The 23302-nt window shown below is 41.6% G+C and overlaps 1 protein-coding gene across 2 annotated transcripts in view; it reads left to right on the top strand.

The window, feature by feature from the left end:
• Positions 1 to 563: 563 nt before the first annotated feature.
• Positions 564 to 23302, top strand: part of HNRNPD (heterogeneous nuclear ribonucleoprotein D) — a 27101-nt gene continuing 4362 nt past the window's right edge. The window contains exons 1-7 of one of the 2 annotated variants that reach the window (XM_074950478.1): positions 564 to 941; positions 3274 to 3330; positions 16602 to 16770; positions 18492 to 18653; positions 19686 to 19817; positions 21280 to 21379; positions 21472 to 21618. In XM_074950478.1, the coding sequence (XP_074806579.1) occupies positions 745 to 941; positions 3274 to 3330; positions 16602 to 16770; positions 18492 to 18653; positions 19686 to 19817; positions 21280 to 21379; positions 21472 to 21618 (964 nt within the window). In that variant the 5' untranslated portion in view covers positions 564 to 744. The remainder of the gene's footprint in view (positions 942 to 3273; positions 3331 to 16601; positions 16771 to 18491; positions 18654 to 19685; positions 19818 to 21279; positions 21380 to 21471; positions 21619 to 23302) is intronic. The other variant, XM_074950479.1, reaches the window with a different exon arrangement.

The following is a 23302-nucleotide window of genomic DNA, read 5'->3' as shown; positions in this document are numbered from 1 at the left end:
CAAGGCTGAGCTGGGGGGGGGGGGCGCCCTCCTTTGCCTGCCTCTTAAGACAGGGCTGAAGCCCCATTACTTGTGTGCGTAAGGGAGGCCAGGGCTGATGCCAATCGGGGACTGTACAACGGCTGGGGCCCAGGCCTGGTGGCGGTCCGCTGGACTCCGCCCAGGCCTAAGATAGGGCGGCCCTGCACTGGGCGCATCCCTGCCAGGTAGCTCAGGGAAGGGCAGTAACAAGCTTCCCCCTGCAACTCTGCTCCTTGCCGCCCAAGCTGCCTTAGCCAGGGCACTTGCTGCCTGGAGCTCCGCTGTCACCGGTCGCAGGGGCTGGGTAGAGCCCCTCCCTCACGGGACCTCGTCCCTAGCGCGCCTTCGCGCTAGTCTGTACTACAAGGGGGGTACAGTAGCCTTTTGACTACTCTCTTTTTGTCGTCTTTATGGCTCTTGAGCCGCTCTATCCACTCACTTCCTCTCTCTCGGTGGTTCAGAGAAGGGTAGAGTGTGTACACAATAGGAGGAAGGCGGGCTGGAGAAGGGACCGGGGTCACGTGATCTTCCTGCGTTCTTTCCGCCCGCCATTTTACGTTGGGTTCGCGGCGGCGGCGGCGCCATTAAAGCGGGAGAAGGAGGCACCGCAGCTAGGTTCACCGGCCGGAGTACGAGCCCTCGCGGTCTTAGCCGGCAGGCGGAAGCGGGCATCCGCGCGCGCCTGTCTCGAGCTCGCCGCGGCTCCTAGGGCGCGGCAGTGTCATGTCGGAGCAGCAGTTCGGGGGGGACTCGGCAGCCGGAGGCGGCTCGGCGGAGCAGGCGGAGCAGCAGGAGGGGATGGCTGGGGCGGGCGGCGCGGAAGGGGGAGGCGGCGGAGGCGGAGGAGGAGGCGGCGGCGGCGCCGCCGCCGAGTCGGAGGGAGCCAAGATAGACGCGAGCAAGAACGAGGAGGATGAAGGGTGAGTAACGGCCGCTTTGGGCGGGGAGGCGGCTCCCGGCCTGTCCCTCCCCCTTTTCCCCCGGCCGCGCGGTGGGGTTTCCCGCTGTTTACGTCTCAGTGGCCAGGGGCCCGCAGTGACAGCCCCAGCAGCCGCCGCCACCAACCCCGTTCCTGGGGGCAGTTTATGCGGGAGCCCAGGATCCCTGTGTGCCTGTGGCGGGGCTGCCTATCCCCGCCCCGGCTCGGCGGCAGTAAAGCGCCTCGGGCCGCGTCGGGAGATGCCGCGCGATTATCGCCGCCCCTGCTCGGCCGGTTCCCTCGCGGAGCGGGGCAGGGAGACCGCGGCTGAGTGTGTCTGCAAGTGGGAGACGAGGCTGGCTGGGGCGCTGTGGGCCGCCCTAGGAAAGTTCAACCCCTCCACCTCACTGGGGTGTCGCCCTTAGGCGAGTGCTCCCCATAATTTCACTTCCACTGGCTGCAGGATCGAGTCCCTAATCCTCAACCCCGTAGGCACAGCAGGCTTTATCCGTCCTGCAACAGCTAAAGGCACTTAGACACACTTCTGTCTGAGGATTTTTTACTCTGGCAGATCACGCCTAAGATTGCTATAACTGAAAAGCTATCAAGAATACTTTTGGTTTTCAGTTTACTTTGTGCATTGGCTGCATCAGTTACCGGCTAGTTCTGCTGTGAGCTGGGTTAGATAATGCAGTGCCGCTGTACCTGAGTCTTGTTGCAATTGTGGATGACACTGTAATGAGACTAACTAATCTCAGGTTGACAGTGTTTAAGTGACTGCTCAGGGTCCCACAGTCAGCTACTGGCAGAATGGAATCCAGGAGTTCCTACTTAATGTGCTCTCTCAGCTAGTGTTGTGAACTGTTGGTATTCCTCTAATCCACCTTCCCCGCACCTTTGTGTTAGTTTGTACTCTGCCGGGTAAACTACATTGTGCCATCAACAGCTCCCAATCTTTTTCTGAAAATCCCTTCCATGATCTCGCCCAGCTCAAAATGTCGTATTTTCACACTTATTTATTGCTGCCTTTATCTTTAAAGGAGGTAATTATAGTATCTAGTGTGAAGTATACATTGAATCCCTATTTTAGGGTTTTATACTCTGCTCATCATTGTAGTGCCTTCTATGAAAAGTTAATAGTAACAGCAAAGTCTTTAGTGGACTTCATGGATTCTGACTCTTCTCAGGATAAAAACTCTGCCTGGAGTATTTTTGTTTTGTTTTAGGCTTTTATTATCATTTTTTAGGAAACAGAAATGGCATCTTAACTCAGCCAATCTGTTGTCTGTCATTCAGTCACATCTGCTTTTCATTGCTGCCTGAAATAAGCATTCACTGCTTTTTTCACTTGTAAGCCATACAGAGGCAACCCAGCAAAAGTTATATGGATTATATTTCTCCTTGTGTCTCGACAGGAGTATTTGCTAAATTCTAATTGCACCATCTTTATTGTTGGTGATGGTATATAAGCCAAAAAGAACTTTGTTTTTGTTTTGTTTTTTAAATTGATTTTACAGGGCTTGTAATATGGAACCTTACAATGCCATTAGCTACTTTTCAGAATAGAATTGCACTCCAAAATTTGTACTGTTCAGAACACTTAAGTTAAAAGAGTGTTCAAAGCTATAGTTAAATCTAGATTTATGGTCTGTGTGGATTGAGTGTTTGAGATTTGCTTGGGGTTAGGTAACACTTATTAAGTAACCATAACTTTTCCTAATCAAGACAAATCTTTAAATCCATATTTAGGCTTGTAAATCAGTGACCTATCTTTCAGAATGGGGAGCCTGTTGCTGCTCCTGTTGAAGAGCATCTGCTCAGTACCTCTGGAAAATCAGGCCACTTCTGTTTAGGTACCTAACTGTAGGCACTGATGTTGGAAAAATTTAGTCAATGATTCTAGTTGGTGAACAACAAATTAGCCTTTGGGAAGGTGATATAAACATCAAGAAACTAAACCATAACAGAAGTGCAAGATTTTTAGTTGTATTACCATGTGCAATACTATGGCATGCGCATAATTTATTACTGAGATGTAGTCTTGAGCTGTGAACATCCATCTGTAGTCTATTGATATGCTACTGTGCTAATTGCTGTTTTAGCTTGTTTTTCCCTGTAATGTTTTTGGCCCCTTTGCTGGTATCATTTTAATGGCTGCTGTGGGCTCTTGCTCATCTTCAGGTTGTTTAGACACTTAAACATCTCTGCTTGATAGCTAGCTACAGTGATTACACTAAGTCTTATAAAAAGTATAAATAAGTTAAAACTGTAATCCTAACAAATGCTGAAAATTGAATTTTGATCAGTTACTGTATTGGTTGGTTGTTCTCTAGCAATTCAAACTCCTCCCCATGGCTTTCTGAAGCGGCAGCGCCACAGCGGGAAGAATGGTAAAACTTTACATTTATTTCTAAATGCTCAAGGGCTCTGATAGCAATAAATTGAAAAGCATTTTGGGGGGCACCTGTCTGGCTTGTGCCACTAACTGGCAACTTTTAATCCCCAGGACAAATTCCCGGTGGTTATTGCTTAAATATCTAATAGGATATATGACCTGCGAAACTATAAAATTTTGTATGTGCAGGGTCTAATGTATAGGCTTAAAAAAATTGTGTTACTTAAATGGCTTGTATTCTATGATTATGTAACTACCATTTAGTCAAACAAGATGCATTGTATTAGTGTTCCTTTATATTAATGAAGAAATATCTAAATATTGACTGAGTGTTGTTAAATGGATATAATGTCCCTCTGATTTTCATCCTAATGCATTTACCTTTCTTTCATTTCCAAGTAAAATGAAGTGAGGTTTACTGAAAGTAAATCTTTTGTTTTAAATAGTACAAAGTGTTGGATTATAAGAGCCATCCTCTTGGAAGAAGCAAAAATCTTACTGAATTTGCTGTAACCAAAGGTTGTCTTAGATTGCTTATGTGAAAAATTCTTAGTAAAATCAGCCCTTAATCTTCTGAAGACAACTGCTAATGCGTGGTGTGAGATGAGCAAATTTGCCAATTTATAACTAAGATTTCATTTTAAAGCTTGCCTTGAATTAGTAGTAATTAGCATAATATAAGGTATGCTAAGTATCTCATTAATGTTTACCTTTAACTAGTAATTGAAATTAAATGCATCCAAAGTACCTTTAAAGTAAACAGTTTGTTAAATATGTTCCAGAAATGTTAAATATGCTGATCTTTTTAGATTAGGCACTGAGTACTCACCTGAGTATTACAGTTGCCAGTATTCTTTCTGTTTCTGTACACCAGTGGTTCTCAAATTAGGGTCGCCGCTTGTTCAGGGAAAGCCCCTGGCAGGCCGGGCCGGTTTGTTTACCTTCCACGTCCGCAGGTTTGGCGGATCGCGGCTCCCACTGGCCCGTGGTTTGCTGCTCCAGGCCAATGGGGGCTGCAGGAAGGGCGGCCAGCACATTCCTGGGCCTGTGCCGCTTCTCGCAGCCCCCATTGGCCTGGAGCGGCGAACCGCGGCCAGTGGGAGCAGTGATCGACCGAACCTGCGGACACGGCAGGTAAACCAACCAGCCCAGCCTGCCAGGGGCTTTCCCTGAACAAGCGGTGGCCCTAGTTTGAGAACCACTGCTGTGCACAACAGAATAGACCAGGATTCATTGAAGTGTAGTCCTAAATATGTTTGTGATCTCCAATACAGTGAGACTCTGCAGCAACATACTTTTCTCTTAAGTACCACCAAACCATAGTTCAGAGGGGCTTCAATTAACTCAGTTTTCTAATTTGAAATGGCTCCCTCCCCTCCTGGGGGTGACATACTAGTCGAATGGTAGAGTAGAAGACAGGCTCATTGAATGAGGATAACTTCCGTATGGCAGATCTGTCTCCCGCCCTCTGCAAACATGCTTGGAAGCCTCTTGATTTCCCTCCCTGCTTACACAATGGCTTGACTGAGAGCAGAGAGAAAAATCAGAATTTTTTTTCTTTAAAAACAAAAGCTTCAAACACTTTGTTTGACATTGGTAAATATTTACATACAGTATCTTCCTGTTTTCCTTTGACTTGGTTTTGAGTTTTATAACTTAAAAGTTCACAACTGTTGTTTCTGCCATGTCCTTGCTGTTTAATGCACGGTCAGTTGAGGGTTGGGACTAGATTGTGGATGCGGTTTTGTGGAGGGTCGTGATTGTCAGCCTAGACTGTAAGAGTAACTTTGCTGAATGGTGTCAGAACATACCAGGTAATGCTTGCACTGTAACATTGTATTAATTCCCTCCGCTAAAGAGCCTCAGGATGTTGTTGATCTTGTCTCCCAGAACTTGAATGCTAGACTTGAAAAAAATCCACGTGTCATTTCTCGTAGGAAATTTCCTGACAGGCCTATCAGAGGAGGACCCAAGTAGCAACAGTTTCTGCAGAATTTAAGCTTTCCCCTAAGTCAGTTCTACACATGGAAGGCTTTGTTGGTAAACTTATTCCAGTCCCCCACTTCCCCTGAGCAAAATTAGTTATAGGTCCAAAAGTGCGGTTTCGCCAGTGTAACCGTGTGTATATTAAGCTTTTTTGCCAGTATAGCTGTGTGTGTTGCTCTCAAATCCACTCTCTTACCACCATAGCTGTTCTGGGAAAAGTTTGTAGTATAGATTTGGCATTAGTTTTAAGCTCTTACAGTTGTGACAGTAACCTTCCAAATGTCGTCTGGTTGTAAACTGATGAAGTATTGTTTTACCAAGTCTGTAGGCACAATTAAAAGGAGCTTGTAAACTTCAAATTTTGAAATTCACTACATTCCCAAAATTTCACTTCCCGATAGAACTTTCTTTAAGTAAAAATAAAACTTCAGAAGGGCTCTTCTGCTCCCCCATTTACACAGCTACTTTTTTTTCAGCAGGGAGCACATGGAGGAGAAATTGTCCATAAACTACTGTCAGATGCACCAAGTTGTTTAATGAAAACTCCCCGAAAATGTGTGTTCTCTAACTTTTTTATGTAAATTAGGCATTCCAAATAACTGTAGTAGGTTTCAAGACTTCCTGAGACTATTTTTTTCCCCCAAGATGACTGTTCCTTTAACAAGAATCGTCAATTCTGCTGATACTCAAAACCCTATATACAGCACTGAAACTCTCAAGTCGCATGTCATCTTCACATTACTGCTTGGGCAAGATCAGGGCAACAGCAGAGGCAAGCATTGTGGATATATTCATGTGGGAGAATGATCCAAGGGGAAAAGCTGGGGCTGGTGAAGTTAGAGTAGCAGAGACCGAACCCGCCACGTACAGGCACCCCTCTTATTGAGGTGGGAATAGAGACCAGAAACTGATTTCCCTTCCAGCATCTTTAAATTTATAAGTCTCCACTAGTCAGAAGTGATTGATCTTTAAAAAATAAAAACCCACCTTTCAAGAAGAGGTCAGGAACAGTCCCTGGCAAAAATAGAGCGTACACATCAGATTTCAGTGGCTGCTATGTATGTTGAAATATTTTGATTAAGGCTTGCTTGCACTTTGTGTGGTGCAATCCTGAAAACTTACTATCTTCTTACCTATTTGCCTGTATATGTTAGAAAGCTTGGTTTGTAAACTTAGGGCCTCAGTGACTGCTTTTCTTACCCTGGAGTTTTGGAGTTTGAGTATGTTCTGAATTATTTGGCTACTGATTGACAAAGTCATAAACTCAGCCTTTAAAGGTAGGACCGTCACCTTCTTAGCTTTGTCTCATCTTCCTCCCACTCCTTTTTTTCAGTTCCTTGCTCCATATTTTCTGCGTTTTTTTTCACTTCTGTACAGCTTTGAGTCTCTAATCCTTATATGTTTTCTGGGATGTTTCCAGGATCTCGTCTCTTTAAAGGTTTCATGACATTGTAACCCTTCTTCTGAGAGCTGGAGAGACATGGCTTCCTCTCTGCCCTGTAAATGCTGCTTCTGCGATCTGAGAGTTTATGGGATGCATTTACATTCCACAGTGACTGGCTGCAGTGGTTCTCACCCATGTGAATTGGCTGGCTCAAAAATCTTTGTTATAGCTTTCTCACTTCAATTCATATTGAAAGTAAGCTCCTGAAGTCTTAATTCAGAGTGTAGTCTTGATTTGTAGTCAAGGTCTAGGAGAATGCCCCATGTTATCCACTGAACCACCACTGTGAGGGTGCATTACTTGGGAATTAGTGACTATGTAGGAAGAGGTGATGGTCCAGATTTCTAAAGAGGATTGGTAACACCAAACCACAAGCTGATTACTAGGGTCCTACCAAATTCACGACCATGAAAAACGCGTCCCGGCCCATGAAATCTGCTCTTTTGTGTGCTTTTACCCTATACTGTACTATTCATGGGCGAGACCAGAGTTTCTCAGATTGGGGGTCCTGACCCAAAAGGGAGTTGCAAGGTTATTTTAGGCTGGTCGTTGTATTTCTACCTTTACTTCTGCACTGCCTTCAGAGCTGGGTGGCTGGAGAGCGGTGGCTGTTGGCCAGCAGAAATAAGGGTGGCAATACCATACCATGCCACCTGCACTGCTGCCTTTAGAGCTGGGCGGCCTGATAGTGGTGGCTGCTGACTGAGGGCCCAGCTCTGTAGGCAGCAACGCAGAAGTAAGGGAAGCATGGTATGGTATTGCCACCCTTATTTCTGTGGTGCTGCTGGTGGTGGCACTGCCTTCAGAGCTGGGCTCCTGGCTAGGAGCCATGACTCTCAACCACAGTAATGTTGTGACCACCCCACAACTTCTTTTTGGCTCCGGACCCCTACAATTACAACACTGAAATTTCAGATTTAAATAGCTGAAATCGTGAAATTTATTATTTTTAATATCTTATGACTGTGACGTTGACCAAAATGGACTGTGCATTTGGTAGGGCCATACTGATTACATAGGAAATCCTCTGAGGAAACTGTTGATACTGTCATTCTTCCTAAAGGTATTTTGAAGTGATTTTTTTTAGGGAGATTGATTCTTCCTTGTTCGTTGGTCAGACATTGTCAGTTTGGCTTTATTCAGCATATCCAGAGAATTTGTGTTGTGTACATTAGTGAGTTGGTTTGATACTGCATTTTTCTCTAGTAATTTGCCGAGGAAATACTCTTCTGAAGAGATTCCACTTTTCCAGAGGCCATATTGCTAACATTGTTCATTGTTGAGGCTACGTTTATGTCACAGAGGTCATGGAAGTCAGGGAATCCGTGATTTCCAGAAACCTCCATGACATTCTCTGCTTCAGCCCCAAGGGTTATTAGACTCTGGAGCTGGCAGGCAGCGGGACCCTGGCAGGGTTCCAGCAACAGGGGGCCCCCTGCAGTGTTGCATTGACAGGTGACGGACTCCTGAGGGGGCCCTCCTCAGGGTTCCAGTGACAGGCAACAGCCTCAGGTGCGCACAAGGGGGGATGCCTCAGGTGAGTGGCTGTGGGTGTTCCATTTTCTCTTTGGGAAATATGGTCACCCTGCAGCTCCCAGTTGCCATGGGTGGAGGAGGGCACCCCTGCAGCTTCCAGCTGCCGTGGCCAGAGGGGGAACCCCACAGGTCCTAGCCACCACGGTGGTGGGGGAAACCATAAAGCTGCCGCAGCAACAAAAGTTACAGACAGGTTACTGCTTCCGTGACATGTCCATGGCTTTTACTAAAAATAATTATAACAAAAACTTAGCCTTATTTATTGTACCTGTAAAATATATTTCTGCGGCTTTCATTGGCAGTGACCTTTTCTGCCTTATTAGTCTTATGAAATTGTTCCATTCTTACATTACTGCATCACAGGCTACTATGTACATTACTGGCACCTATATATACCCACCATACATCAGGGTGGTTAAATAAAGGAGTCCATTCCATAGCTAGCATAAAGTCTTTTAAACTCTGTGGTACTGTCTAATTCCACTCAACTTTAACTTCTGGGTTTATAACGGCCTCATTTCCCCCCTGGAGATGCTAAACACCTTTAGCTCCCATTGACTTCAGTTGGTAGTGTGGGTACTCGGCATGTGTTCTTTTTTTTTTTTTTTTTATCTGTTTATATTCTCTGAAACTTCAGCATGCAGGTTGCCACTTTTAAAACCCAGTGTTGTGTAACTGGGATAATTTTTACAAATACAAAATTTCCTGGACTTTGACTGGTGGGAATAATGTACAGTGGAGTTGCATCTTACGCGGGGGTCAGGTTCTAAAGTCAGCGCGTAAGGCGAAAATCGCTTGCAGTCAAAATTACCCTTGAAAATCCCTTAAATTGCCCATGAAGTACAGTATACTGTACATGGTTTTGTGTGTAAAACCCGGTACAGTAATATGTATAATATATACAGTAATGTACAGTATATAATAGAGTACATATGGAAAATATAATTTTACAGTACTGTATTTTTAATTACAGGGGGTTGTCAGGGCTTGATATTGATCTAGGAGATGGGGAGGTGACGGAGAGCGAGTTGTAGACGATGTGGTTGGCTCTGGTTCAGCTCGAGAAGTTGATTGCGTAGGCTCATCTGCTGCTGGTTGTTTTTCCTTGTAAAACATGGTGATCGGCAACTGTCGCTGTTGTCTCTTGAGCTGCTCAAACATTTCTTGTTACGGTCTCAAATCGTCCATAATACTACGTGTGATTTTGAGGCTTCATTCCATAGAGGGGTCATATTCAGAAATTAAATCATTCAGGTGTTTCGCTGCTTGGAACACTTCAGCAAATTTATGAAGATTCCAACTTGCTGGCTCTTCCTGTTCGTTGTCGTCATCTTCGTCTTCTGTAGACGATTTTATCAGTTCCTGTAACTCTTGGTTAGTCAGTGTTTCTCTATGGCTCTCAATTAATTCTTCAGTTTCTTCCTCAAGGATGTTGACGAAGCCATCACCACCCATTTGGCTGGCCACCTGAACAGTGTGTTTCACTTCTTTGTCAATGGTCGGGAAACCCTTAAAATCATTCACATATTCTTTCCATAGGTTTCGCCAACATGCATTGACTGTTTCAGGCTTGATTGCATCCATTGCCTGTTTGATACAATCGGCAATGTTGAAGGACTTCCAACACTCCATCACATTAAGACTGGGCTCAGCATCCATAGCGCTACGTATCCGTGGGAATGTAAGCCTCGTGTACGTGGTCTTGAAACAGCGAATCATGCCTTGGTCGAGAGGTTGGAGGATGCAAGTGGTATAGAGGGGCGCGGGGAGAAAGATGACTTCCGCGTTATTATGCGCAGACCGGAGTGCTGCAGGGTGGCCAGGAGCATTGTCTATGATCAGCAACACTTTAAAGTCAAGGCCTTTCTCTTCGAGGTACCGCTTGACCTCCTGAATGAAACACTTGCGGAACCAATCCAGAAATAATGCTGCCGTCACCCAAGCCTTTTTATTTGATTGCCAGAACACAGGCAGGAGATTTTTGTTCTTGCCTTTTAGGGCACAGGGATTTGCAGCCCTGTAGAGGAAGCCCAGCTTTATTAAATGCACAGCCACATTGCCATAAAACAACAGTCACACGGTCTTTAGCTGCTTTGAAGCCAGGGGCTTGTATTTCTGATTTCGAAGTGTAAGTACGGTTGGGCATTTTTTTTCCGGAAGAACCCAGTCTCGTCAGCATTAAAAACTTGTTCCGGAAGATAGCCCTTTTCTTCTGTGATTTTTCTTTAATTGTTCGGGGTAGGCTTTTGCTGCCTCTTCGTTGGCAGGTGCAGCTTCATCTGTAGTCTGCATGTTTTTGAGGTTGAAGCGGTTCCTAAAACTGTTAAGCCAACCTTGGCTGGCTTTGAATTCCTTCTCATCAGAAGGTTGTCCCTCTTCGGCGAGAGGTTTGAACAGCGCGTAGAGGCTAAGAGCCTTTTCTCACGTTTTGCCATCGATAGGCACACGTTTACGGTTCATGTCTTCCAGCCATAAGTTGAATGCCTTTTCAGTCTTTACTAAAGTCTTATCACGCACCTGGCTCGTTATTGGAGCACTGGATGCCACGGCTGGACGAATTTCTCTGTCTTGAATCTTGATGGCACGGATGCCAGATTCATTGCGGCCATATTTACGCGCCATGTTGGAGACGGACATACCGTCTCTCAGTAAGTCCAACACAGCCAGTTTTTCCTCCAGCGTTAGAACAGATCACTGTTTCTTCAGTTGAGCACCAGATGAAGTAGTTGGCTTGTGTTTAGGGGCCATGTTGTACGAAAAATACGTACAGTATCTTTAAACATTAGAATCACACTCAGTGCGGCAAGATGCTCAGACTATGAGAGGCATGCGGGAACTGAGACCGACTGAGGGAACAGCAGATTTGTGTCGCCCATCTCACGCTCACTCCGGGACATACGCTTATTGAGTGGAATGGTGGATGGAATCGCCCACACTATTTACAGGTATCTTGTTGTTTTTTCTTTAGGCCGAGCGCGTATAGTTGAATTCACATAAGTTAAATGCGTATATGATGCGACTCACCTGTACTGTCTTTTTTTTTTTTTTTTTAAGATAAATCCTGTGAACTGTTCCAGTTGTATTCCTATCAGATGCCACCTGTGAATCACCACAGTTAAGATCAGTTCAGGTGCTCAAGTTGGTTGTGGTACTCCTCATCTCCCAGTTTGGCTGATAGAGCTAGCCTGGCTTTCGAGGCACACTGTAAAGTCTCTCTGTTTCCTCATACTTTTGAAGAGAAGGAACTTGATGGGGCACTTGGGTCTGGGCATGAGTATTATGACACAACACAGACTTCTGGCATGACCACTAAATTCCTATTTTAAAAAGAAAATTAATAATATTTACAAATAAAAACAAAACAACCCAAAACTTAATGCAAACAGAGTTTTTACACCAAGGGAAAGGAGTCATAGCCCCCCCAAAGTCCACTAGGGGATTTATTGTTGCTGTTGATTTTAAGTGGAAGATTCTTAGATACTACAGTGATACGCAGCAGTATAAAATCCCACAATAGATGGCTATTAGCACTTGAGTTGGAAGTTGGTTGATTTTGCTGGGTAGATTGACATGAGCTCTTGCCGACCCAAGTAACATTAGTGACTAGGCTGGGTTGTATCAGCAGCATCAAGCTCATGTCATTAGTGGACTTGCTTCCCATATTTAACCTATTTTAAATGGAGCATTTCATACAGTATTTCTATATCAATAATTCAATAACTTTTCATTACAAAAGTAACATGTAATGCATAGCATAATTATCCATTCAAACACTTCGAAAATCATTTTAATAACCAATGTAAATTGTTCTGAGTCCTTAAGACGGATTGCAAGTGAAATTCACTTTTAAATGAGGTGTACACAGTTAAAATCTTTTAAATTCAAACATCTAACTTTAAATTAATTTTAAAATTAAAATAGCAGGAAGGGGGGAAATGTGTAATGTTCATCTAATATCCCATGTAGCCAAAGGGAATCCTCACATAGTAAAAATAAGGTAGATCTGGGTATTTTCACTCTGCTCATCAAACATAATATTTAAACACTGAGATAAATACAAAAGCCCAGATTCTAGGGAATCCAAAAGTAAAACACTTCTTTGAAAGTGGGAAATTAAAACCCATGTTGCTACTGTTTCATAAAAGAGTAAATACCATGTTAACTTCAGTCTTCAATAGACATACAATGCATTTTGTCAAATAGACAATCCTCTCTTACAACTTTTTAATGTTTAAAGTAGAGCTGTCAATTAATTGTAGTTAACTAAAGCTGTTAATTAAAAAAAAAATCGCGATTAAAAAAATTGCAATTAATTGCACTTATAACAATAGAATACCAATTGAAATTTATTAAATATTTTTGGATGTTTTTCTATATTTTCAATATTGACTTTAGTGGAACACAGAATACAAAGTGCACAGTGCTCACTTTATATTACTATTTTGATTACAAATATATGTACTGTAAAAATGAAAAAACAAATAGTATTTTTCATTTCACCTCATGCAAGTACTGAAGTGCAATCTCTATCATGAAAGTGTAACTTACAAATGCAGATTTTTTTTGGTTACATAACTGCACTCAAAAATAAATCAGTATAAAACTTTAGAGCCTACAAGTCCACTGAGTCCTACTCCTTATTCTGCCAATCGCTAAGACAAACAAGTTTGTTTACTTTGATGGGAGATACTGCTGCCTGCTTCTTATTTACAGTGTCACCTGAAAGTGAGAACAGGTGTTTGCAGGGCACTTTTGTAGCCGGCGTTGCAAGGTATTTACATGCCAGATATGCTAAATATTTGTATGCACCTTCATGCTTCAGCCACCATTCCAGAGGACATACTTTCATGCTGATGATGCTCATTAAAAATAATGCGTCAATTAAATTTGTGACTGTACTCCTTGGGAGGAGAACTGTATGTCTCCTGCTCTGTTTTACCCGCATTCTGCGTGTATTTCATGTTATAGCAGTCTCGGATGATGACCCAGCACACGTTTGTTTTAAGAACACTTTCACAGCAGATTTGACAAAATGCAAAGAAGTTACTGATGTGAGATTTCTAAAAATAGCTACAGCACTCAACCCAAGGTTTAAGAATGGGAAGTGTTGTCCAAAATCTGAGAGGGACAATGTGTAGAACATGCTTTTAGAAGTCTTAAAAGAGCAACACTCTGATGCGCAAACTACAGAACCCAAACCACCAAAAAAGAAAATCAACCTTCTGCTGGTGGCATCCGACTCAGATGATGAAAATGAACATGCGTCGGTCCGCACTGCTTTGGATCGTTATCAAGGAGAATCCATCATCAGCATGGAAGCATGTCCTCTGGAATGGTGGTTGAAGCATGAAGGGACATGTGAATCTTTAGCGCATCTGGCAAATAAATGTCTTGCAATGCCAGCTACAACAGTACCGTATGAATGCCTGTTCTCACTTTCAGGTGACATAGTAAACAAGAAGCAGGCCGCATTATCTCCAGCAAATTGTAGCCAGCCTTGTTTGTCTGAGTGATTGGCTGACCAAGAAGTAGGACTGAGGGGGACTTTTAGGCTCTAAAGTTTTATACTGTTTTATTTTTGAATGCAGGTTTTTTGTACATAATTCTACGTTTATAAGTTCAACTTTCATGATAGAGAGATTACACTAGATTACTTGAATGAGGTGAATTGAAAAATACAATGTTTTTTACAGTGCAAATATTTGTAATAAATAGTGAGCACTGTACACTTTGTATTCTGTGTTGTAACTGAAATTAATATTTTTGAAAATTTAGTAAACATCCAAAAATATTTAAAATAAATGGTATTCTATTGTTTAACCGTGCGATTAATTTGTTTAACCGCTTAACAGCCCTAATTTAAAGATATTACAGTATTTTAGAGTACTTCAACATCTGTAAGAGCCAAAAAGGCTGGCCATGCTAATGGCCTATCTTAATCTAAACAGTATTGCTATGCTTATTTTATGGAAGTAGACAAAAAATGTTTTTGTACTGTAAGTTTCCCTGTTTAGCCTTTTCAAGGGCATAATGATATGAGGGAAGGTTTTGGTAAGTTTGCATTGCTAAAATTTGCTCATTTATTGAGCCCTTCTGTAAGCATGTCATCTTTTTCTTTTCTTGCTTCACTCAGAAAAAAGTTCCCCAAATTGTTTGTTGGGAAATCTTATTCCCCAACATGCCATGGATATAACACTAAGCCTTTTCTTTTGTTATAAAAACCTTGAAAACTTGAAGAAATTCTCCCATAAATGTATCCTCCTAAATCAGTGATACTCAGACTGAGGCTCACGAGCTGCAAGTGGCTCTTTAATGCGTCTCCTGAGGCTCTTTGCAGCATGTGATATTAAAACACTGTGTGATTTCATTATTAACCAATAAGGATGCTTTTACTATGTTATTAACCAGTTGTAGTTGATAAAATTATATTTGGTCAGTCATTTTGCAGTGAGAATAATATATATAAAAGAAAATGAAACAGAGTTTTCACGCTATTGGGGCTGTTTTAGGTAATATTGGTTGCTAATTGACTCCTGAACCACTGAAGTCTGAATATCGGTGTTTTAAAGCATCTCTGGAGCATAGAGCACTTCTGAGTGTCTGGCACCACTAATGTGGTGGTGCAACACTCAGTTGCCCAACTAACCCCTCCATATTTGTCTTGAAAGCACTAATCCTGGGAAGGGCTTCTAGTACTCTGTGGTAGAGAGCAAAGGCAATTGGAATAATATATGAAGGGATGGAGAGGAGTGGGTCTGCTGGGGATGAATTCATTATGTATGTATTTATTTTTTGGTGGGGGGGTGGGGGGAGATAAGTTGTAGTCACTGGTATTAAACATGTAACATCTGAAGGCTGGAGCCTCTCTCTCTGTCCACTGCAGTTGCATAAGGATTAGATAAATCTGTCAAAAGACTATGCATTCCTAAGGCCATGACTAACGTAGCAAGACCTGGAAGTGAGTGGCCTTGATGGTCCGATCTGTATGTGCAGCTTCGATTTAAAGAGGTCGTCCGGCATATAGTGATGTGACAGAACTCATGCTATGTGCTGGTATATATTTTGTAAAGTAACTTTCTGCACATGTTTAACATAGAGGAGTTCGGATTTCTATTGTGTGCTGAGGAACATTCTAGTGATTTCTAGAATGAATACAAATAAGTTTTAGTTGGGGCAATAAAGAGAACTAGGTCTTGTCGGAAATGTCTTTGCAGATCTGGCTGGATCTTGTTTTCTCTTGTGATTTTTGGAGCCAATATAAAGCAAAATTACTTTAAAATGATTCTTCACTGGAATGGGTACAAATAACGGTTTTCTAATAGTTTTAGGAAAGATTCCATTCGCAATTTCACTTGATTGATTAAAGTTGACAAAAATCATAAAATGTTCCCTTCTGAGGAGGTAAGATGTTTGGCCTTTTCACCCCTTATTTCCCAACTCTTTGCATTGGGAGAGTAACTTGATTCCAAACTATCTAGTGTACCACCATATTTACAATTAAAATGAAAATCAAACTTGGATGAGCCTGCCCACATTAAGTTGCATGGCCAGTTTGATTGGGAAAACAATGGATTTACAACTTGTTTGGGCACTCATTTTTGAAATAACACATGGCCTCATCAGTATATAATTTTATAAATTTAGTATTGGTCTTGGTCGGAGCACATAACTTTATAGTCATGCTCCAGTACTGCATACTCCCCTTCTATGTGAGTAGAGTAATTTGTCCCCAACTTGGTAAAGTTTTTGTCTAGGAACTTAAGTAGTGGCAAACCAGACATATTTGTGCCTGTCCAGCCCAGACTGGCATATACGGCTCAATGGGTAATCTGCACTTACTTTGTGATTTATTTTGAAAAGTAACTATGGAATAATGACAACTTAATCAACATTTGATCCTCTGTGGGGCTGAGTGAGTGCAACTGAGAACAGAATGTGGTTGGAAGGATCTTCGGTGGTGGTGGTGTGAAGTAGGAAGAATCCTCCTTGTCTTCTCAGCCCCCACATTGAGTTTGTAGGGCTGGCAGCTTAATAAGTCTTATTTGTAAACTAAATAAATGACGGACACAAATATGGAACTCAAAATGTCACTTTTATGTAGATTTTTCAGTTGTGGCAAATTTGACCAGGACCACTTTCTGAAATGTAGAGGGATGATCAGATGTATAACGGGGTATTGCTGATAGTATCCTACCAAAGTTCCCTAATTGGAAAAATGAGCTCTTATGATAAAATAAAATATATCCTGTATATCAAATTTTAGAACAAGATTATTAATTTGTTAATATCTGTCTTTACAGGAAAATGTTCATTGGAGGCCTTAGCTGGGACACTACAAAGAAAGATCTGAAGGACTACTTCTCCAAATTTGGTGAAGTCGTAGACTGCACTCTGAAGTTAGATCCTATCACAGGGAGATCAAGGGGTTTTGGCTTTGTACTTTTTAAAGAGTCTGAGAGTGTAGATAAGGTAGTGTTATTCTCTAATCTAATTAATTCATTTACCCTTTAAATGAACAGTACAGAAACTCAGTAATAAGGTTCTTGCGTGCATCTCGTTTACATAATCTATTAAAAAGATACAGCTTTGAGAAGCAATATTTTTCCAGAGGCTGCTTTTTAAAATGCTTTTACTTCAGCCATCTATCTGACCTGTCCAACTCCTTGGCAGTGAACAGCATTTCTTGAAGCATGGTCTCATGTCCTTCACTGCAAGGAAATCTCTCTCAGCATGTCAGGCCTTAGTCCTTGTCTACACTACAGTGGTAGGTTGATGTCATCTGCTTTACATCGACCTAGCTATGGAAGTGTCTTCACTTACATTTGGTGCCCACCGCCGTAAGTTCATCTCTATGCTAACTTAGTAACACCACCTCTCCGACCAGTGTAGAGTCAGTCGATGTAATTAAGTTGATGCAGTGTCCGTGTAGACACTGCATTGCTTACTTCAACAGTTACTGGCTTTCAGGAGCTGTCTCACAATGCCCCACACTGACAATAGAATTGTTACAAGTGCTCCTGGTGAGGAGGTACACTGCTGACACAAGAAGCAGAGTGTGTGCGCGCACAAGCGATTTAATAACTGCGGTGGCTGTATGCCAACGTAAGTTAGGTTAACATAATTTCGTAGCGTAGACAAGACCTCAGACACTACGGTATTAAATGCTGTCGAAAAAAACCTTCGCTATCCGTAACGCCCTTCGTTTCTGATTTTTTACCAAAAAATTCCTGGGTTTTACAAAAGCTGTTTGGTTTATACCAATTTTCACTTGATTATTGGACCATTCAAGTACCTGAAAATATGACTGTTAGGAAAATCCAATACGTTGTTAGATGTTTGTTTGTTAATAAATTAAAAACACAAGGTGAGTGAGTTAACATCTTTTATTTGGCCAACTTCTGTTGGTGTAAGACAAGCTTTTGAGCTTCTCTGTGTATTAGCTCTTCGCTCTAATATCCTGGGAATAACATGGCTACAACAACACTGCAAATGATAATAAATTAGTCTAAGTCTAAATGCGAAGCTCTGTTAAAGCAATGTAATTTAATGTAGTGGCAAATACATGCACATGTGTATGTACTGTTAATGCACAGTATTATACTGTGTTTGCACTCTTTCAATATTCTTATTTTTCTCTATTTGTTGCCTGGCTGGTCCCACAGTGTTTACCCTCGTATTTACCCAGAAAATGGAAGTAAACTTTTTGCACCAATTTTCACCCATTTTTTAAATTTTTATAATAAAACTGATCAAGTTCTGGGAAATTTTAAACAATATAAAAAACAAAGGGCTTTGGATATCCAGTAGTGTGGAACCATCTGCTCAGCAACAATATTGGAGCTTATGTGGTCTAAACAGATGGTAGTTCACAAACTGTAAAGGGAGAAGAAAGTGGTTTGATCTTTTTCAAACTTTCTTTTAGAGTACCTTCTTTGAATACTGTGTCCTTAACTTCCTTTTATGGCACTCGGCTCCGAAGTGATAAGTGGTTAGATGAAGAGTTTGGAAACGTATAGTCAGTGTATATTGGCCCATATTGCAGACCTATTACTTGGTTATGCACTTGTAAAAGTGCTCAGTTTATGCCCATCTTTAGTTGATCCTGTATCTTTGGCATTACATTTTACCGAAAACTGCAGTAAAGTATTTAGTTTGAAAAGTCAAAATGTTGTTAACTTCAAATTTTATAGGTCATGGACCAAAAAGAACATAAACTGAATGGAAAAGTGATTGATCCTAAAAGAGCTAAAGCCATGAAAACAAAAGAACCTGTTAAAAAGATTTTTGTTGGTGGACTATCTCCAGATACACCTGAAGAGAAAATAAGGGAGTATTTTGGAGGTTTTGGTGAGGTATGTGACCAAAGCTGTTTAATCCACTTCTATTTTGAGTACCTTCTGACATGGAAACATTCTAATTTTGACAGTGGTGCTGCTTTAACACATGTATTTAAAATGTTGAGGCTTAACATTATATGCCTGGCCAGTGTATTCTCTAGACCTAACTAGAGTGTTTGAAGTTTTTTAGACTAAGTGGGAATCTAATCTTGGTTTCTAAAGCAGTTCAGATTTGCCTTGAAAATTCTCTTCACCCAGTGGGCTGAGACATTTTTTTGAAAGGGGAGTAAAATACTTCTGCTTTATTTTCTAACATTATCTTAATGGTAAATGCGGGCAAAAGTATCTTTTGTGCTTTGCTGGTGAACCTCCATAAATTCTATAAAGCTGACTTAAATGGCTGCCTATTCCCCACTGACCTGGCGAATCCTTCTAACACGAACCTTTCAGCCCATGTCAACACAACAGTCAAGAAACCTGGTCACCAACTGGTTGTGCTCTACCCTGATTACAAATGAAGTTCCACTTTGTAATGTACTGTGGACCTTAACTGGTCTATGTTAAATTGGAACCTACTTTGTAACTTGGGTAAGGAGATATGTTGGACATTCCTTACTTACATTGGTATATTTGCAGTCAAGTTCTTAAACTCCGGATCTAAAATTGTTCTTGTAACATGGTTTTAGTGCCAGGATGGGTAATACAGGTGCTATGACACTGGAACTACATCTCCTGGAAATTAGAAATACTTGACTGAAAAATACTGTGAAGCAAATCATGCTGATGTAATTATTGAAGACTTATTTAACATGTAACTTAAATTTGAATGTGAACATGAAATATATAGGTATCAGTTTCCATGTATGGTGAGAGCAAAATGCCTCTGCATGGAACTTGTTACCTGCATGTATCTGTTAAATAAGTTCAGTTAACTAATATGAGCTATGCAGATGTAACTTTGTGTAATTATCTGATTTTAAACATAGTAAAGTATGGAGGGTTGTTTAGTAAGAATGACATTGAAATATGTTAACTTGTTTTCACCAGGTGGAATCTATAGAACTCCCCATGGACAACAAAACCAACAAAAGGCGTGGATTCTGCTTTATTACTTTCAAGGATGAGGAACCAGTGAAGAAAATAATGGAAAAAAAATACCACAACGTCGGTCTTAGTAAAGTATGTTAAAGTCTTACTAGAGGAATTTTAAATTACTTGTAGTAACAGAGCAAATAACTTTCTGTGTGTGGAATACATTAAGAGCTGCTTCCATTTTATTTGTGGTAGTATTCTAGAAATGTATGGTGTAGCTACAACAAAGTATTTTAGCTCATCGATGTTTGTATTATATAAGCACCAAGTGTGCGCCTCGTTTTTTGATGCATATTGGGAATCCTTGTTCATGTCTTCCTCTAGAACAGAGACTCTGGGCCTTATGCCACTCTTGCTACCAAAAAGTTTGTGGCCTAAGGGCAGGTCTTCACTACCTGCTGGATTGGCGGGTAGTGATTGATATATCGGGGATCGATTTATCGCATTTCATCTAGATGCGATAAATCGATCCCTCAACGTGCTCCCCTTTGACTCCGGAGAGGCTGAAGCAGAGTCGACGGGGGAGCAGCAGCGGTCGACTTGCCGCCGTCCTCGCAGCAACATAAGTCGACCTAAGATATGCCAACTTCAGCTATGCTATTTGCGTAGCTGAAGTTGCGTTATCTTAGGTCGACCCCCGCCCCTAGTGTAGACCAGGGCTTAGACAATTTATCATCCTTTTCATTCAGGGGTCTGGCAACAGCACACTCACTCACTCCTACTGGCAGGGCTCAATGCACCAACCTTCCCACCCCCCGGGTGAGACCTACCCCTCATCTCCTTCTGGACCCACTACAGCCTCCTTTAAGAACCTTGGAATCTCTCCCCTCCACAGCCTTCTCTGCCCTCTTCTACCGCATATGCTTTATCTATAGTTTTGAAATGGATTGTTTCTTTGAATCAGTATCATACTTGCATCCTGGTTTAACTGTTCAACCACTTGGAAATGCTTTCTTGTTAGTAAAATACTTAAGTGGAGTATAAACCAGTGAAAATTGTCTTAAACTGGTACTAAACCAAAATGGAAACATGCTTACTATCAGATCCTGGACTGTGTAGTTCAGAAATCGCATCACTTGTGTAAGTATGGCCAATAGCAAAAATAATGTAAAAATTAAAGCTTAAGTTTTACGTGACTGTTTACATACTGACAGCTGAGTTGAGCTTTCAAAACGTAACTGAGTAAAACTAGTGATGCTTTCATAATTCAATCTGGTCCAAACTTTCTAAGGCTATAAAATTTGTAAACCAGATGAAAAACTGAAGTATGGAAATAAAATTTAATCTAAACAATTCCTTTAAGAATTAGTGTCTATACCAGATGGGATGGAAACAGTTTGTCACTGAATTTTCACAGGCTATGAAATAGAGTAGGTAACTGTTTTTAGATTGAAGTTGTTTGTTCTTTTTCATAAGACTCCAGTGTGACTATTTTTTATTCTACGTTCTTCTCTTAACTAAAGTACTAACTTACAATCAGTTGGCTATAAATTACTTTAAAGACTGCTTTTTTTCCAATTAGGTTTGATTTTAACTTTTGGTCTTCTAGTGTGAAATAAAAGTAGCCATGTCAAAGGAACAGTATCAGCAGCAACAGCAATGGGGCAGTAGAGGAGGATTTGTTGGAAGAGCCCGTGGAAGAGGTGGTGGTAAGTTTGTGCTTAACTTTTTACTAATTTTAGAAAGGTGGCTATATTCTTTCAGTCTTCTAATGTTTTGGCAATTTACTACTGTGCTTCAGGCCCCAGTCAAAACTGGAACCAGGGATATAGCAACTACTGGAATCAGGGATATGGCAACTATGGCTACAACAGCCCAGGATATGGTGGCTATGGAGGATATGACTACACTGGTTACAACAACTACTATGGATATGGTGACTATAGCAGTAAGTACTGAGCTTTCTATATAAAGTGTTATTTGACTTCTGTTTTAAACTTGTACAGTGAGAAGGGATGTCAAATGACTTAAAGTACCCTACAAGGGTATTTTAAATCCTGTTTAGTGTTTAATCTCTTGGAAGCCGGAATCAAAAATATATCCATACCTGTGCTCACTCCCCTGATCTCATAGAAATCTGTTTTTTGGCTTGATCTTGAGTTATTGACATTTAGTACTCATGGCAGCAGTTAACCATATGCGTTGCTGGTATGCACATGGGATCTGCAGGTTTTTTCAGTGATTATCCCTTCTTTTTGACAGCTTCTGTACATTCCCTCTTCTGGTATATGCCACCTCTGGTGCTGAGCTGTGAAACTGCCTTGAAAAGCTGTGCCCACTGGAAGATTCACAAGAGAACTCGCCCTATTTTATAGGGAGTGCAACCTACCAATTGCTTCCAATTATCTGTCATTACAGAAGGCAAATGGAACTTGCTTTTGTGTTCTCACACTAAATCTTCACTTAGCATACCCTCAGTCTTTCTTCACTAGCTTTAAGTGTGGTATAGGTTAGTTCAGTGTAGATGACCCTTTCCTTACCCTTTATTGCCACTGTGTTGGGCCCTAATTCCCACAGGGGCTTTAAGATTTGTACCACTTTTGGTGCCTCCTGTGCATGGGTGAAACTCATTTGGTAAAGCCAGAGTATGGTCTGTTAAGTATTTAGTCTGATATCTTGATGGGCCCGTGAAAGATACCAAGACCAGCCTCTGTGCTGAGACCCTCTGACATTGAAGCCAAGATGCACTGTGCCACTCCAGCCTTAATGCCACCTTCTACCATAGATTCAGGGTTGTAATCTCCTCTGTGCTCTACTGGGAGCAAATCCCTCATTTGGCATTGAATACATTCAAAGTGGCACTGAAGACAAGATCAGTGCCTCCTACCAAGACTTCAGCAGCATTGTCACTGACTCAGGAGGTGCCAACCTCCATACCTGTTCCATGCTTGGCACCATTGCCAAGATAGTTTCTCTCTTTTTTTGTACTGACCCAAGAGTTGCTTGAAGATTGTTGAGCACCAGTGTCAGCTCTTCTGCACACTCCTCTGGAGCTGGATGCTCCAGCATCAATTAACTTGGACTCCTTGCAGTTTAAGTCCCCACAATTGCTTCCATCTTTGTTGGAGTGGGGTCCGCTTGTTGACAGTACTAGCCACCCTAATGCTTGCTTTCCCACAAAAGAACAACTGGATATAAACTGGCCATCAACAAGTTTAGGCTTGTAATTAGACAAAGGTTTCCAATCATCAGAAGAGTTCATCATCAGAAGTTCAGAGTGTTTAGCCTGCTTTTTGACTCCATTGTCCTTATTCTGCTGTATTTATTTCTTCCATTTCTTAGAATCATGAAATTTGTCATTTCATCATCACTTTCACCCAGGTTGCCTTCCACCTTCAGATTTGCAACCAATTCCTCCTTGTAGGTCACAATCAAGTCTAAAATGGCTGTTTCACTGGTTACTGCCTCTACTTTCTGAAACAAAAAAGTTTTCCCCAATAGGTTGCAAAAACTTACTGGAATTTTTGTGTTTTGCTGTATTATTTTTTCAATAAATGTCTGAGTACTTAGTCCCCCATTACTAGCAGGTGTGTTTTGCATATTTCTGTTCTTGAAATGCCTAATCCACCTCC

Source organism: Natator depressus, chromosome 4 (assembly GCF_965152275.1).
Source record: "Natator depressus isolate rNatDep1 chromosome 4, rNatDep2.hap1, whole genome shotgun sequence".
Taxonomy (NCBI): Eukaryota; Metazoa; Chordata; order Testudines; family Cheloniidae; genus Natator; species Natator depressus.
This window is presented reverse-complemented; position numbering and strand designations above follow the sequence as displayed.